Source organism: Dama dama, chromosome 13 (genome assembly GCF_033118175.1).
Source record: "Dama dama isolate Ldn47 chromosome 13, ASM3311817v1, whole genome shotgun sequence".
Taxonomy (NCBI): domain Eukaryota; kingdom Metazoa; phylum Chordata; class Mammalia; order Artiodactyla; family Cervidae; genus Dama; species Dama dama.
This window is the reverse complement of record NC_083693.1, coordinates 52,093,602-52,108,275: the sequence shown is the minus strand read 5'-3', so window position 1 is coordinate 52,108,275 and position 14,674 is coordinate 52,093,602. Positions and strand designations below refer to the sequence as shown.

Genomic DNA, 14,674 nt, shown 5'->3' with positions numbered 1-14,674 from the left:
GCCGTCCAAACCTCATGTTCCAGAGGTTCTTCCCAGCAGCACCTCCCACCCCAAACCCCACAGGAGCAGAGGAAAGGCTGTGGAAAGGACAGAACAAGCCCTTCAGGAATGCTCGGATGAAGCCTTAAAGAGGCACCCTAAAAAGGAAGACTAACTATAGCAATGTGGTCAACCATCAGTTGTCTGCAGGAACTTTTTAAAGTAGGCACTTGTTTATTTCTCTTCTGCCTGCCTTAAAATTTCTCTAAAAGAAATATCATATTAAACTATTAATGAATGTGCATACATATAAAATATTTATTTGGGTTTGCTGTCCCATCAACAGATTTTTTTTTTTCTCATTATCTTGAGACTACTTCGAGACAAGACAATCACAGGACTGGCAGTTCAAAGAAATAGAATTCCTATTATGGCACAGGATCACTGCCTCTTAGGCTGGTTTAGTCACTTATTTCCTTTTTATTATAATGCCAAATGTTATTTAGATTTCAGTCACTTAGTAATGCTACACTGAACACATCAGGGCTCCTGAAAAATTCCATACCTACTAGTCCCTTCATTTTCATAATCACCACATATTGATATCCATTTTCCAACCAAATTACACTACTATTTAAGCAAGAATCAGTGTTTTATCAGAGTTGAAAAGATTATGATGTAGTGAACAACAGTCTTCAAAAATGTTCTTTGGTGTTATTAAGAATTAGAAAAATCTTGTTAAAATTCTTTCAGCTTTTAAGAAACATAAGCAGCTTTGGGATGTAGTGCCTGACATGGACTTTTAAAGTAATTCCCCTGGAGCAATGATCTGTGCTAGTGAAGATATTTAGTTAAAGGTAGCATCCTACACTGCCTTTCAGTATTTGAGCAGTCTATCTAATTGCCTTTTTAAGCCAAAGATTGCAAATAACCAACACTAGAGAATTTGAAAGCAAAGCCAGTTTAACATTCTCTAATGGTGAGAAATACACTCTTCAGCAAGGAAGAGGCAGTTTTTATGCGATTGTTGCTAACAAGCCCAAGTTGTTAAGGACTGTGCAAAGTAGGGTTTTCCATTATATCAGTTAGGGTGGCTGGGGATGGGGAGGGGAAGAAACCCGGGTAAATTTTCAGTCACACTTTAAGGATCAATGACAGAGTCACTTTAAAGGAGTTAGTTATTTTTCCGATACCAGAATTAAAGGCTGCTAAGTGAGGCTGAAGCACATCCTAGTGCTTCAGCAGGCATGGGGTTCATCAGAGTTTTCATATTTAATCTTAAACCATTTTTTTTTCCCCATTTATTTTTATTCGTTGGAAGCTAATTACTTTACAATATTGTAGTGGTTTTTGCCATACATTGACATGAATCAGCCATGGATTTACATGTGTTCCCCATCCTGATCCCCTCTCCCGCCTCCCTCCCCATCCGATCCCTCTGGGTCTTCCCAGTGCACCAGCCCTGAGCACTTGTCTCATGCATCCAACCTGGGCTGGTGATCTGTTTAAACCGGTTTGATTTGACTCTAGTTTTGGATTTCCTAGTAGAATTGGTTTCTAGGCTGTGGATTTTTTTTTTTTTTTTTTTCCTTCTCTTTTAAGAGACAAGTCACCCTTAACATGTGTTTAGGGAAGACATAAAATTCAGTATGAATCAACAGTGGGGTCTGGCTGCCAATAGGACCTACTTCCACCCTGGGCTGAATAACAGGAGCAGAGGAGCCTAAACTGAGAAAGGGGACGGTCCCTCTGCTTTGTACTGGTCACAGTGCATCTAGAGGCTGCACTCAGCTCTCAGAGCCCTGTTTTTAGAGGGCCACCAGCTAATGGAAGCATAGCCAGGTGAGGATGGCTAGGACGGTGAGGGTCTTAGCAAGACGCCATTAAATAATGCTTGTGGAATGAGGGCAGTTTGACTTGAAAAGGAGTAGGAAGGTGGGAGGAAGAATTTGGTGAACCTAACTTCATATATTTGAGAGGCTGTGAAGGGGAGGAAGATGTCAATCTGAAATGTCCCAGAGAGCAGACCTGGGACGGGTGGGGGCAGGGTAGGAGAATTGCAGCAAAGTAGGTTGGCTCCATATTAGGAATACCTTTCTATCAGAGCTGCTCACCAGTGGAGTGGGAAGCCTTGTATGTTCCATAGATTCCTGTTAGGAATGAGTTTCAGCAGAGGTTAGAAGAGCATCTGTTGGTTTTGCTGGAAACGATGGTTGCGTAAGTTGGAGGTTGGATTAAAGGACTGTTGAAGACTCTTGTTAACTTGAGGTTTTGTGATTCAGGGAAACGAAGCCCACTTTTTCAAGGTCTTTGTTCATACTAAGGTTTATAAACTTGATTTCTTACATACTGAGTGTTTTAAGTGTCATGACCAACCCTGGTTTCCCAGCGCAACTCCAGAATGGAGTAGAAAACTATTTTCATGTATTGCTTCTCAAGAATAGCCAGATATGAACATTCTAATGACTAAAAAGAAGGTCCAGTGATCTCACTGACGTCGTCTAAACAATGAAGTCAGTGAGCTATGGTACAAGAGTATATGACTCCCCTGACCTCTGGAACAAAATTATTTTTATCTTTAAATGGTAAAGAGTATACTTAAATACTCTTTTCTTATGGATGGGACTCACTGGAGAAGGAATGATCCCCACCCAAAAGCTAGAAAATAATGCCCTAGAAGCTTCAGTTAACTTAAATGGGGAAACATACATTGATTCTAGAAGGAATTAAAATATTTCTCAAAGAGGTAAACATATATTTTCCCTTCTGTGCGAGCAAACATGCTGTGATTATTTCTAAACAGATCAAATTATTTTCTTGGAAGTGTATAGAGTTATTTTAAGGTTAATCCAAAGGTAGGTTTTTTTTTTTTTTCTTTTTTCCTTTTTCTCTTTCACAAAATGCTTTTGTTTTGTGAATCTGTTTCAAAACAACATATCAAGTAAAGTACAAACATCTTTAGAGGGCAAAAATAATTTTCCAAGTAAGCAAATAAAACTTTGCACTTCAAATCAGGCCTTGATTCATTAAAAATCTTAAACTTCTCATGAGAAAAATTAACATTTAAACCACTGCTGCTTGGCCAAGCACTCCACCACACAAGAATATGAAATATCTCCTCTAAAAAAGTACAAAAAGGACAAAACCACAAATGTGGAACTTCAATTAATTTAAAGCCCCAATCAGCAAAGAATAAATCCTTCGCAGATCTAATTACCAGCGCTCTCGGAAGACCCAGGCCGACCAGCCAATCTTCCCCGTGTTTGAACAGCTTGATGAACTAGGGGACTGATGGATATCAAGTCATTTTGTTTAATTTATAAATGGATTTTCCCCTAATACTTAAATTATCATCAGTACAACACAATGAAAATGGGAACATTCTGAATGCAAAGTCTATAAGAGTCCTGGAAGGAATCCCAATGAGGAATGTCACCTCTGTTCATTCCTCTATACAATTGATCTAATTAAATACTGAGGGTGGAAAGGCAGTTTAAAATGTAGCCATTTCTGTTTTCTTTTTAGCCTTAATTTATCTGTTCACATCTTTCAAGTACCTTCTGATGCTTAGAAAAAAAAAAAAAAAAGAAAGTGAGATTTCTGCAAGCCCCTAATACCTTTAATTCTCCACAAGCTAATATTCAAAAGTCTTTGCCATCGATTTTGCTGAATAATAAATAAATGCATTACATTTAGCCATGGTAACAATGAAAGGCAGAGGGCTTCCCAAATCTGAACCTTTTCCCTCCATTAATTTGAAAGAGAATCTAAAGGAACTGGTACCTTCTGTGCATTTTGTTCACCTGAAATTAGATCTCTGGATTATACTTATTAAAATGTCTTCTTATTTTCAAATCTCTTCCTTACTTAATTACTGCCCAGGACAGAAAGCTGCATGGAATTGTTAAATACCATTAGACCTATTTGTAGTCTTTTCACACTGGCAACTTGAGTGCAATCATTGGCAAAGGTCCTGCCCACCAACCCACATGTTGGGATTGCAAGTCCCACCTGGCTCGGGAGTCTCCGACTGGGAGGAGGAAGATGCTGAGCTGGCTCCATCTTCAGTGGTACCCTGTGAGAGGAGACCCCGCCCAGGCGGGAGCTTCATGCCCAGCTGCTCTGCCATCTCCACGTGGTCCCCGGGGTGGACATAGTCAAAGACGCTGCTGCCTGTCAGCTCCACCTAGAGGGGAAGGGGAAGAGTGAAGAAAGTTGTCACAGGCTTTTCATTTTCAAATCCAGCCCCCACTGCGATTCAGCTTCTGAGCAGGAAAGGAAATCTATGAGGCCTCCAGAAACAATTCTTGTCCTGAGTTTTTACCCTCAGATGCTTAAGGATTCTTGAAATTGAAAGTTGTGTTTTTTTTTTTACCCCCATACATATTTATTTAGCATGTTTAGTCCAGTTTTTTCTCATACACTGTTTGTATAAAGCCAAAACATTCTATGAAATGAGGATGAGTCTGCCTGAGTTCAGCTGTTTTACTCACGTACCACCAAATACTTGCATGTTTGGTGTCAACCGGATGATTGACTGAATTCCACTGTTTTCTTATTGAAAAGTTTGAGCTTTGTATAGAAACAGCCAGAGATAGCCAAAGAGGATTTTCAGGATGCATATTTATACACATCAGCTTATTTCTATGTAAATTTAAATGGAAGGAGTGCTGCTTACAAATATATGCAAAGGCCTAATGTTTTCATTAAATATTACTCATTAGCTCTGTAATCATATGGAGAATTTTCCATGCAAAAGAGGTCAGCTGGGGTCTGAAGCAGCCGTTTTTTTTTTTTTTCTGCTGGTATCAGCGTGTTTTGCCTTCAAGCTAATAAAATACATGGTACAAATCTCCTTGAGGGCTTTAAAGAAAAAGTTTTATTTTGAATAAACCTCTTTGTGGGAGGTTGACATGAGAGATAGAGAATGAATATCAAAGATTGGAAGAGGGCCAGCCTGCAATGGAAGCACACTGCCTATTGCAGTGCTGTCTGGGGCATATGCTGTCTGAGTGGGGCAGAAGTCGCTGGTAAGGACTGGCTTTACCTCTGTACTCTTCTGATGCTATCGCTCTTACTTCTTTCCAAGAATAGCAATAATGGTCCTAAAATAATGTAGTTGGGTTATAGGTAGTGTGACAGCGAGAGATGTGTTAGCAGAACAAGAAAAAGCTCTTTCCCGGGTCACTAATGGCTTTCCCATTCCTCTGGAGTTTAATGGTCTCAGGCCAGCTATGATGCGCCACAGAAACTGCCAGAAGTTCAGATCGTCGCTAGTTTCTTGGTGGATGTTTACTTAGACTGCTTCCTACTTCACCCGCCTTTCCTGGATCATTTGCAGCATCCTTCCAAATTCCCCCTGAGTGCCTGCCCTCTTTTTCCTGCCAAAAAGGAAGACTGTGCTGGTGGTGGACATACTGTCACAGAGAGCGGAATGCTCAGAGCAGTTATCACCCCCAGAACTCCAAGCCCCGGTAAAATGATCACATTGAACTCCCGGACACCATCTGATTAAAACCTTAACAGTCGACACATCTTCAACATCTATCAATTAACAGAAGTAGAGCCAGAAAAATGGGAGGCTAAATTCAGTTTGGTTAATAGCTATTCCTGAAACAGGCGCGCATAACTTTTACCGAAAATGAGGTACTTTCTCTTTGCTATTAAATTACACTCTCCTGTATTACCCGACTCCTGACTCTATCATTTTACAGTAACGATTCCCTCCATTTTGATATTGTTACAGAGCATAAATCAGGATTCATAAGTGAGCGGTTCCTACCCTCTGGGAGGGAGGGATTACATGGAAATAATCCCTTTAATGTGCGCCTTGCCTCTAAGCGTTTCACACAGCAATAAATGGGTAAACTGACTTTGAGCAATTAAGAAATTAAATGAAACTAATAAAATGTGTGCTTTAATATTTCTTGATGGTGATTTTGTTTGGGGATTAGCGAGTTTGAGGAAGTTGCTCTCATTTTGCGTGGAGTCCGATTGCAGCGCTTTAATAACTATTTCTGTCACTTTTCTCAAACTCTGAATCCTTCTTTAATACCGCAGTGTGCCTGTTGGCATAGACCAGATTGTGATAAGATGACAACACAGGTGGGAGATGTAATCGATTTTTTTTTTAGGGGTGTGGGTCTTGAATATTCATGGGGGCCGGTCATATGGTGAGGAAGCACAGCCCGCTGTCTCCACAGCCTGCTTTACTTAGACGTGCAGTTGCTTTCTTTCCACAACATGATGTCCCAAGCATAGCACATCCGGAGCCAGACCGAGTCACAATGGGTAGTGTCCCGTTATGACCCAGGGAAGACTCTCCTTCAGTCTCCTGAGGACTGTGACAGGGGCACATTCTCAGTGCCAGCCCCTCCATCCTATATTATGCTTTGGGCTATCTTGGAAGAGAAGTCTGACCCTGTCATAGTCTTCCTGAATGTACAGTGATAAAGGCCATGCAGTGTAGGGGAAAGCATAAAACAGCTGGACTTATAAACTGACTTGGAGATCAGAATCTTTTCCTCCTCTGCTGTGTGACCTCAGACCACTCACTTAACCTCTCTGAGCTTCAGTTTCCTATTCTGCATGTGGCAGTCTTGCTGCTCTGCAGGACTCTGGGGAAGCGGAAGTGCCACTCACATTGTATTCCACACGGATGGCACCCCATTCCACCACACTGTGGGATGGTGCAACGCAGTGGCCTGAGCTCTGGGGTGGAAACAAGACTTACTTTACCTGCCTCACAGTCTAAATTCGAAAATCGGATGAAACCAGGCAGAGGAAATTGCCTTGTGAGAGAAATAAGCACTACCAAACGCTCTTGTCGCTGCTTTTTGGTGGATAAGAATGGATGGCAGGCACATATACTCCTGTGTAACTGTGATGAGGAATTTTTTAGGGTTTGCGTGGTTGCTTTGGAACATCTCTATTCAGCAAGGGGTACAGAGCAATAACAATGTTAGCAACTACCTACCACTACATGTGTGTACCTTTCATACTTTCTTTGACTGATTCTCATAACAATCTTTTGAACTGGTATGGTGATTCCTATTTTACAGAAGAAGAATTTGAATATTCAAAAGGCCAGTCATTGGTTAAAGGTGGCTTGACTCAACCTATCACTTGTCTGGTAGCACGTCTGCGGTCAGAGCGGCTGAGCAGGGACAGCTGAGCTCCTCTGTCCTGTCGCCTTTTATTTAGGAGAGAACACTTTTATTCAGGAGGGAACACTGGGTGCCGTGGAGGGAGGAGGCTGAGCGCAAGCAGGCTGGCAATCCCCTGGGCTAAAGATGCTTTGCTCTCGGACTCTTGGGCCAAAAGGCGGCACAAAAGCAGTAACTGAAGTAGACATGGGGTAGACAGAAGTCTGCTTATATATAGGCCTTGAGTCGTCATTATCATCACATTTGTCTATCACTTTCAACATTTCTCATAGTGTTTTCACTTCACTTAATTAGATTTTAGGGCTGGAAGAGACCTGAAAGACATCTAAATCTACTGATACCTCCCTTATTTCATAGCGGAAAACTTCACAGTTTTGAGAAGTTGAAATGCTTATTCAAGTTTACCCAGGTGTTTAGTGGGCAGGCTATATAAACCCTTACTGGCTCACTCATTTTTTTTTTTTTTTTTTTTACTAAACCCTTGTGTAACTTGTTTCTCTCTCTTATGTAGATTGCCTTGGTAAGATGGACTTGGAACTCACCTGCCACTAAATTATGTGCCTCAAAATAGGCTGCAGAAACTAAGACTAGGAATTTTTAACCTGATGAGCAGACGTTACTTCGTTGTGTGCTTGAAGCAGAAAAAAAATTAACAGGGCTTCTATCCTATATTACTATAGTTAGGTACTCCAGATTTCCAGTTACCAACTCTTCAAAATTTTTGCCCACTGACAACTGGGACTAGGGTCTTATACATAGTAGGTCAATCACAAATGTTTGCTGAATGAATAAAAGACGGATATTTAGGCTTTAAAAATTTGCTATATTTGTGCTTGATTTGGACAAGTTTAGCTTGGTTCCTTTTATTATTTCTGGTATTATTATAACATTTTCGCTTCTAAAGTGAATTATAATATAGCATCCTAATATACTCTTTCCCTCCAAATTTTTGCCATACATATTGAGACCGATAACTTTTTCTATAGAAGCCAACTGAGTTTAACTAAAGATAGGATTTTTTTTCTTTACATTGAAAAAAGCTTTTTTATTGGAGGCTAATTGCTTTACAGTGTTGTGTTGGTTTATGCTGTATGCCATGTGAATCAGACATAACTATATGTATATTTCCTCTCCCTCTTGGGTGTCCCTCCAACTCCCTCCATCCCACCCCGTCTAGGTCATTACAGAGCGCCATGCTGGGCTCCCTGTGTTTTACAGTTGCTTCTCACTAGATGTCTATTTTACATATAGTAGCATGTATATGGGGCTTCCCTGGTGGCTCAGTGGTAAGGAATCTGCCTGCAGTGCAGGAGACACGGGTTTGATCCCTGGGTCAGGAAGATCCCCTGGAGGAGGGCATGGCAATCCACTCCAGTTTTCTTCCCTGGGGAATCCCATAGTCAGAGGAGACTGGCAGGCTGCAGTCCACGGGGTCGCAAAGAGCTGGACACGACTGAAATGACTTAGCATGCGTGCAGTGTATATGTCAATGCTACTTTCTCTATTCGTCCCACCCTCTCCTTCCCCACCTGTGTCCACGAGTTCATTTCCTATGTCTGTGTCTCCCCTCCTTCCCTATAGATAGGCTCATCAGTACCTTTTTTCTAGATTCCATATATGTGCTTTAATATACTATATTTGTTTTTCTTCTTTCTGACTTATGATGATAGGATTTTATAAGTGCTGAGAAAGAGCAGGTTTCAAGGAACTTTGAAAGATAATAAGGTCATCTTTTATAATTTTTCCCCTTGTCTATGCAGAACTGTGGTTAGTTGGTTAGTTCATTTGTTCCTTATCTGAATTTTCACAAAGTTTCATAAAGATTATTATTTCTTAATTATCCCTTCAAATCACCAATAGTAGAAATTGAGAAATTCCACTTTAAACTGGTTATTGGTCCTATCTTTGATCTGTCTTCTGACCTACATAATGGAAAGGTACAGCATTTTCCTCCTAATGCTGTGTTCTTCTGGTTGGTGCAAATGTAAGAACCTCTTCGTTTTATAGTAAATTCAGTCATTTTGTATGGTAATATAAAAAAATGAGCAAACATGTTCTGTTTATTAAACTTAAGGAACAGATCCATGCAAAATGGAATTGTTGCCTGGGCACAAGAAGAAAATTTGCTCACTCGGTCCACTTTTACTCTAGCTGAGTGACTCTCAATAAAAACTCCTCTCCCTATTTGCTTAGTGTGTTAGAAGACAGCTGAGATTGTATACGGGGCTGGAGATAGGTGATGAGTAATAAGCAGTCATATCCAGAAACAGCATTTTGTTGCAACTCCTTTCTCTCTGCCTTTCCCCACTCAAAGCTACCAAAGTTCCTCCAGGATAAGCCATAGCCACTAGCGCCATCACCCACAAGGGTTTAATCAAGCTAAACCACCTAGCCTTCCTCAAATTTATTTCACATTCTATTAGCTTGCATGCAATTTGCACACTAGACACAGTTGATTTGGTACCTCTGAAGTTTCCTGGAAAAAAAAAAAAGTAAATATATTACACAGTGGTTTGTGTTGACTTTTCCAGGTCAGGTCATTGTCCCCCTGCTGGTGGATAGGATGGGGGACTAATTTGTCTTTTTCCTACATCAAGCGAGCATGTCAAAAGCCTTTGCCTGGCCCCCTGGGGTAAGCAAATACTTTTTAACTACAGCAGTGTACCAACAGTGCAAATCAGTGAATTCATAACTCCTTTGATTGAAAGGGTTTGCCACAAATGAGGAGCAGGCAGCAATACTGCTAGTCGTCTTCATATTGGAATAACTTAGGAGGATGGGTACTTTGATAAAGCAAGATGATAAAACCGATTTCTTTCTTTCAGTATATTTCAGTCTTAGGAATAATACAAAGTTCATTTTTAGCATGCAAAAAAGGTCATCAAATCTGCCATTTAGGGTGGAATTTCTTAGACGATTTGGAAGATGCTTTTTTTGGGTAGATTTCTTGAGGGCATTAAGATTACTGAGGGGACTCAGGGGTGCTACTGGTTAAGCCCTTTATTAGGAGTCCTTTTGCAGCCAGGCCTGTTTCCACAGAGGGTGCCTGCTGTATTTGGATAGAAGGTCATGCCTGAGAGAGGACTGTGTTAGTGGCAAGTGGTTTGGAAACCTAACTGCCAGGAGACTCTGAGATCATGGTTAGAAAATCCTGACCCAGGACAAGACAGGAATTCTATCTTGCCTCAGCAAATTAGGATTTGTAGGGCTTTTTTTTTTTTGGGGGGGGGTGTCACATTTATATTATTGAGAGATAATAAAGTGATAAAAGAATAAAATATAATAAGATGTGATAGCTTGATTAGCATAGGTTTTCTTAGGATTTACTGGTATCTTAATGCCATCTTCATAACTTCTTACGTGTTGCAGAAACTCTACTGAATATTTATGAACTGTTTTGACAGAAACTTGATGTTCTTTACAGCTCTGTCTCATTCTATGTATTTGCTGACTTATCTGAAGAAAAACACATAAAAGCATTGGGTCTGTTACAGAAATATGTGTATAAATTAGTAGAACAAGAAGAAAGAAAGATTCTATATCTGAACGATGAGGTAGAATGAAAAATCCTTCCAATGTCATCAAATAAGAAATGAATCCACTCTCTGCTCACAGATATGTTAACAGAGGCTTCCCTTAGAAGAATCTGAGCTAAAAGATACCATACCATCTGTTTATTTTATCTTCAGAAATAAACATTTCAACTCCTGTGGGACTCAGTGAGGCCAAGTTCTTTCCTTTTTTTTCTATTTTTCTATATTGTATTTTCTATAACCCTTGGCATGCCTGACCTGAGAATTTGCAACCACAGTATCCAAGAGAATACTGGATAACCAGTTCTGAACTTTGATTAACAAGTGTCAGAAGATACTTTGAGTGGACTTAGTTCTCAGAAAGGAAACGGGAAAAGGCAGGCTGTTGAAGAAATGCAACAAAAGAGGAAATAAAGAACAAATGGCAGATACTGATTCAAATGTATGGGCAGTTACTTGGAACAGGTCTGCCTCTATGGCTGTCACTACCAATAGCTGAATAGATCAGGCAACAATCATCACTAATTGCTACATTTTCAAAAGTGTTGGATGGATCATTCCAGACACTCGGAATCCAATCGAGCATATTTAAGTACTCCTAGAAGTATTCTGTGTACAAAACAGATCCAGACTTTGAAGTATTCCCCACCCCTATTTTTTTCTTTTCTATTGAAGAAATAAATTATATGCTGAATTTCATTTTTTCTTGTAATCACGGTTCAGGAATTTCTCCATCACCTCACATTATGGAAGCAGTAGTTTTAGAATAGCTTTAATATGTCAATACCCTTTTCCTTTCAATAAGAGACACCAGTTAAAAGAACTACTTAGAGAATGCTGTAATACTGAGGGGACATTACATCACATGCATGAGTCCTGGGATTTGTGAAAGTGACTAAATCAAGAAATTGTAAAGCCTTGCTTTACAAGGTTCCTATAGTTTTGAAGTTTTAAAATGTCTGTAGGGGAGAAAAGGCCAACTTTATATTATTTATCACAGCGCTGGAAGGAAAAAAGGATGTAATTGGAGGTTACATCATAGTAAAAAGTGAAATAATGCCAAGAAAGAAGCATTAACAGTCTTAAAAGTAACTGAAGTCAAATCTCCCTTCTCTGAAGATCAAATGAATAGTAAGATGTCACTTTCAAAGCTTCTTCATTATGTTGGTGGTAAGGAGACCAATCAACATAAAATACTTGATATTAGCATAGTTAATCCATTATCCTCAAATTTTACATGGTTCAATATTTGTCATTTAAATCTGGATACACACTGAGTTGAATGATATGCATAGCCAGACTTCAGTATCAATATATCTCAATTTTTGTTTGTTTTTGTTATTCTCAGAGTGAATTTTATCTACCTTTTTTTTTTTCCTTTCTTTTTTGGTCATGGGAGAAAGAAAAAGTAGAAAATGCTTGTAAACTTATATTGAAATTTGAATCTTTCCCTGAGTCTGAACAGCCCTTTTATTTTAAAGCAAGGTAAGTGGATAAGGAAAGCAATAATAATTATGGGGTTGACTTCCATTTGCTTTTTGAAAGTTATACAAGTTATTTTTTTCTAGTTGCACTAAAATAATATGGTTTATATGACTAGACCTTTAAGATTGTCTAGAACACACAAATAATAATATACACAAGTAATAATCGTAAAATATACACAGCATGTGTTAGTCACTCAGTCGTGTCTGATTCTTTGCAACCCCACGGACTGTGGCCCGCCAGGCTCCTCTGTCCATGGAGTTCTCCAGGCAAGAATACTGGAGTGGGTTGCCATTTTATTCTCCAAATAAAATACACACAAATAATACAATTAATCATTCCTGATAGTTTTTAAAGGGGTTATCCTATGATACTTTGCAGACAAAGGTCCATATAGTCAAAGCTATGGTTTTTCCAGCAGTCATGTATGGATGTCAGAGTTGGACCATAAAGAGGGCTGAGCACTGAAGATCTGATGCTTTCCATCTGTGGTGTTGGAAAAGACTCTTCAGAGTTGCTTGGACTACAAGAAGGTCAAGCCAGACAATACTAAAAAAAGTCAACCCTGAATATTCATTGGAAGGACTGATGCTGAAGCTGAAGCTCCAATACTTTGGCCACCTGATGTGAAGAGCCAGCTCACTGGAAAAGACCCTGATGCTGGGAAAGATTGAGGGCAGGAGGAGAAGGGGACGACAGAGGATGAGACGGGTGGATGGCATCACTGACTCAATGGACTTGAGTTTGAGCAAGCTCCGGGAGATGGTGATGGACAGGGAAGCCTGGCGTGCTGCAGTCCATGGGGTCCCAAAGGGTCAGACATGGCTGAGCAACTGAACAAAAATCCTATGATAGAAGATTAGTTACATCAACCATCAACAGGAGCTAAGTCACAAGGTTTAAGTGATGCCGTTGAGAGAGAAACAAAAATTAATATCATTCGAGAAAAGTTTAACAAATCTAATGTAGTCATACACCTCAAGAGAAATTTATATTTAAGAGAAAGCAAAAGGAGAATCGTGTTCAGCTAGCATCTTGTTTTTTTCAGACTGAAGCATTATATGAATGTCAGAGATTCCATAAATGACTCTCCTCCTCCTTGTCACTGTGAGGGTCTTGAAAACTCTCATCCAAGAAAATCAAAAGCTGTACCAAAATATTTTAGCTACTGGAGAAAGTGAGTGCTTGGCCCATGTCAAGAAATTAATTTTGGAGTTAATAAACCAATGAAGAGAACAAGGCAAAATAAAATTCTCCGTGCTGTGAGCAATTCCTGACCCTCCTAGAACCTTTCCTATTGATATGTTTTAGCACATCTTGGGAACTTCCTGAATGCCGTGTGGGCACTGTGAGTCTAGTGTCTAATTTATTCCTAGTGAATTACCATAAGAAAAGGTCTAATGCACTTCTTTCTTACTTTGGCTGTTATAACTACCAGCTGTGGTAGTGTTTGAGGTTCTTTTCTATGAAGCAAGTCAATACTCTGAGCATTCTCTAAGTGCTATTTTAAAGGAATAAGTTAAATTCACAACTGTTTAATAACAGACAGAGAGTTAGTCTTGTTAGAATAGGGAATGTAAATAGAACTGGCAAGTAAGAAGGAAAAAAAAAAAGAACTGGCAAGTAGAGAAATGAGTCAAAAGACATGAGTTATTCCAGAGGCTAAACTGTGGCACTGTGTTTAAGCCACGGGAGTCTGGGGGTGGTGGGAAGAGTAGACTGCTTTGGAAATCTGATCAATTCTATGCTCTGTTTCACCAAACAAATGCTATGATAACATATACATAATTTGGCATTTTATGTCAGGGGTTTCAGACACCCTAGCACTTAAACCATAAATATTCTCTAGAGCTGTGCTGTCCAGTATTGTGGCCACCGGTGGCTATTGAATGACTAGTCTCTGGAAGGGGCTAGTCTGAATTAGAAGGTTTTAGACTTGACACAACAAGTAAAATAATGCAAACTATCTTATTAATTACATATTAAAATGACATTTTGGGTATATGGGAATAAATAAAATTATTATACTATTAAAATTAATCCCACTTGTTTGAGTTTACTTTTTAAAATGTGGCTACTAAATACTAGAAAACTTAAAATTACATACATAGTTTGCAATCTATTTCTATTGGACAGTGCTGCCCTAGAACCACAGAATTCCTGGAGTAGCAGAAGAAGAAGCAGAACACCATGAAGATGATATTAAAGAGGAGCGATGCAAGGGAAAAAAAAAAAAAACATAAATAGAAGGATGGCTTTAGAATAAAAGGACTGAGCTTTTAGATTTAAGCTATAATTTAAAAGACTTTAGTGAACCAAATATTTATCAATCATTTGCTCTCTGTACATTTTGAATAGTAGCACTGGTGTGGATGGGTCCAGAGGTGGCTGTGAGCCTGAACTGTCTGAGAAAACAACTCCCATGCTGACTCCACGGGGATGGGATGAGAAGGGCCAGGGACTTTGCTGAGAAAATGGGGGCAATCTGAGAGACAACAGGGTTCTAACTAC

The 14,674-nt window shown here is 39.6% G+C and overlaps 1 protein-coding gene across 1 annotated transcript in view; it reads right to left on the bottom strand.

The window, feature by feature from the left end:
* The window catches only part of NPAS3 (neuronal PAS domain protein 3), a 923,008-nt gene that overhangs the window by 127,493 nt on the left and 780,841 nt on the right, over positions 1–14,674 (bottom strand). Inside the window, exon 6 of the mRNA XM_061159149.1 lies at positions 3,991–4,165. Coding sequence (XP_061015132.1) covers positions 3,991–4,165 — 175 coding nt within the window. The remainder of the gene's footprint in view (positions 1–3,990; positions 4,166–14,674) is intronic.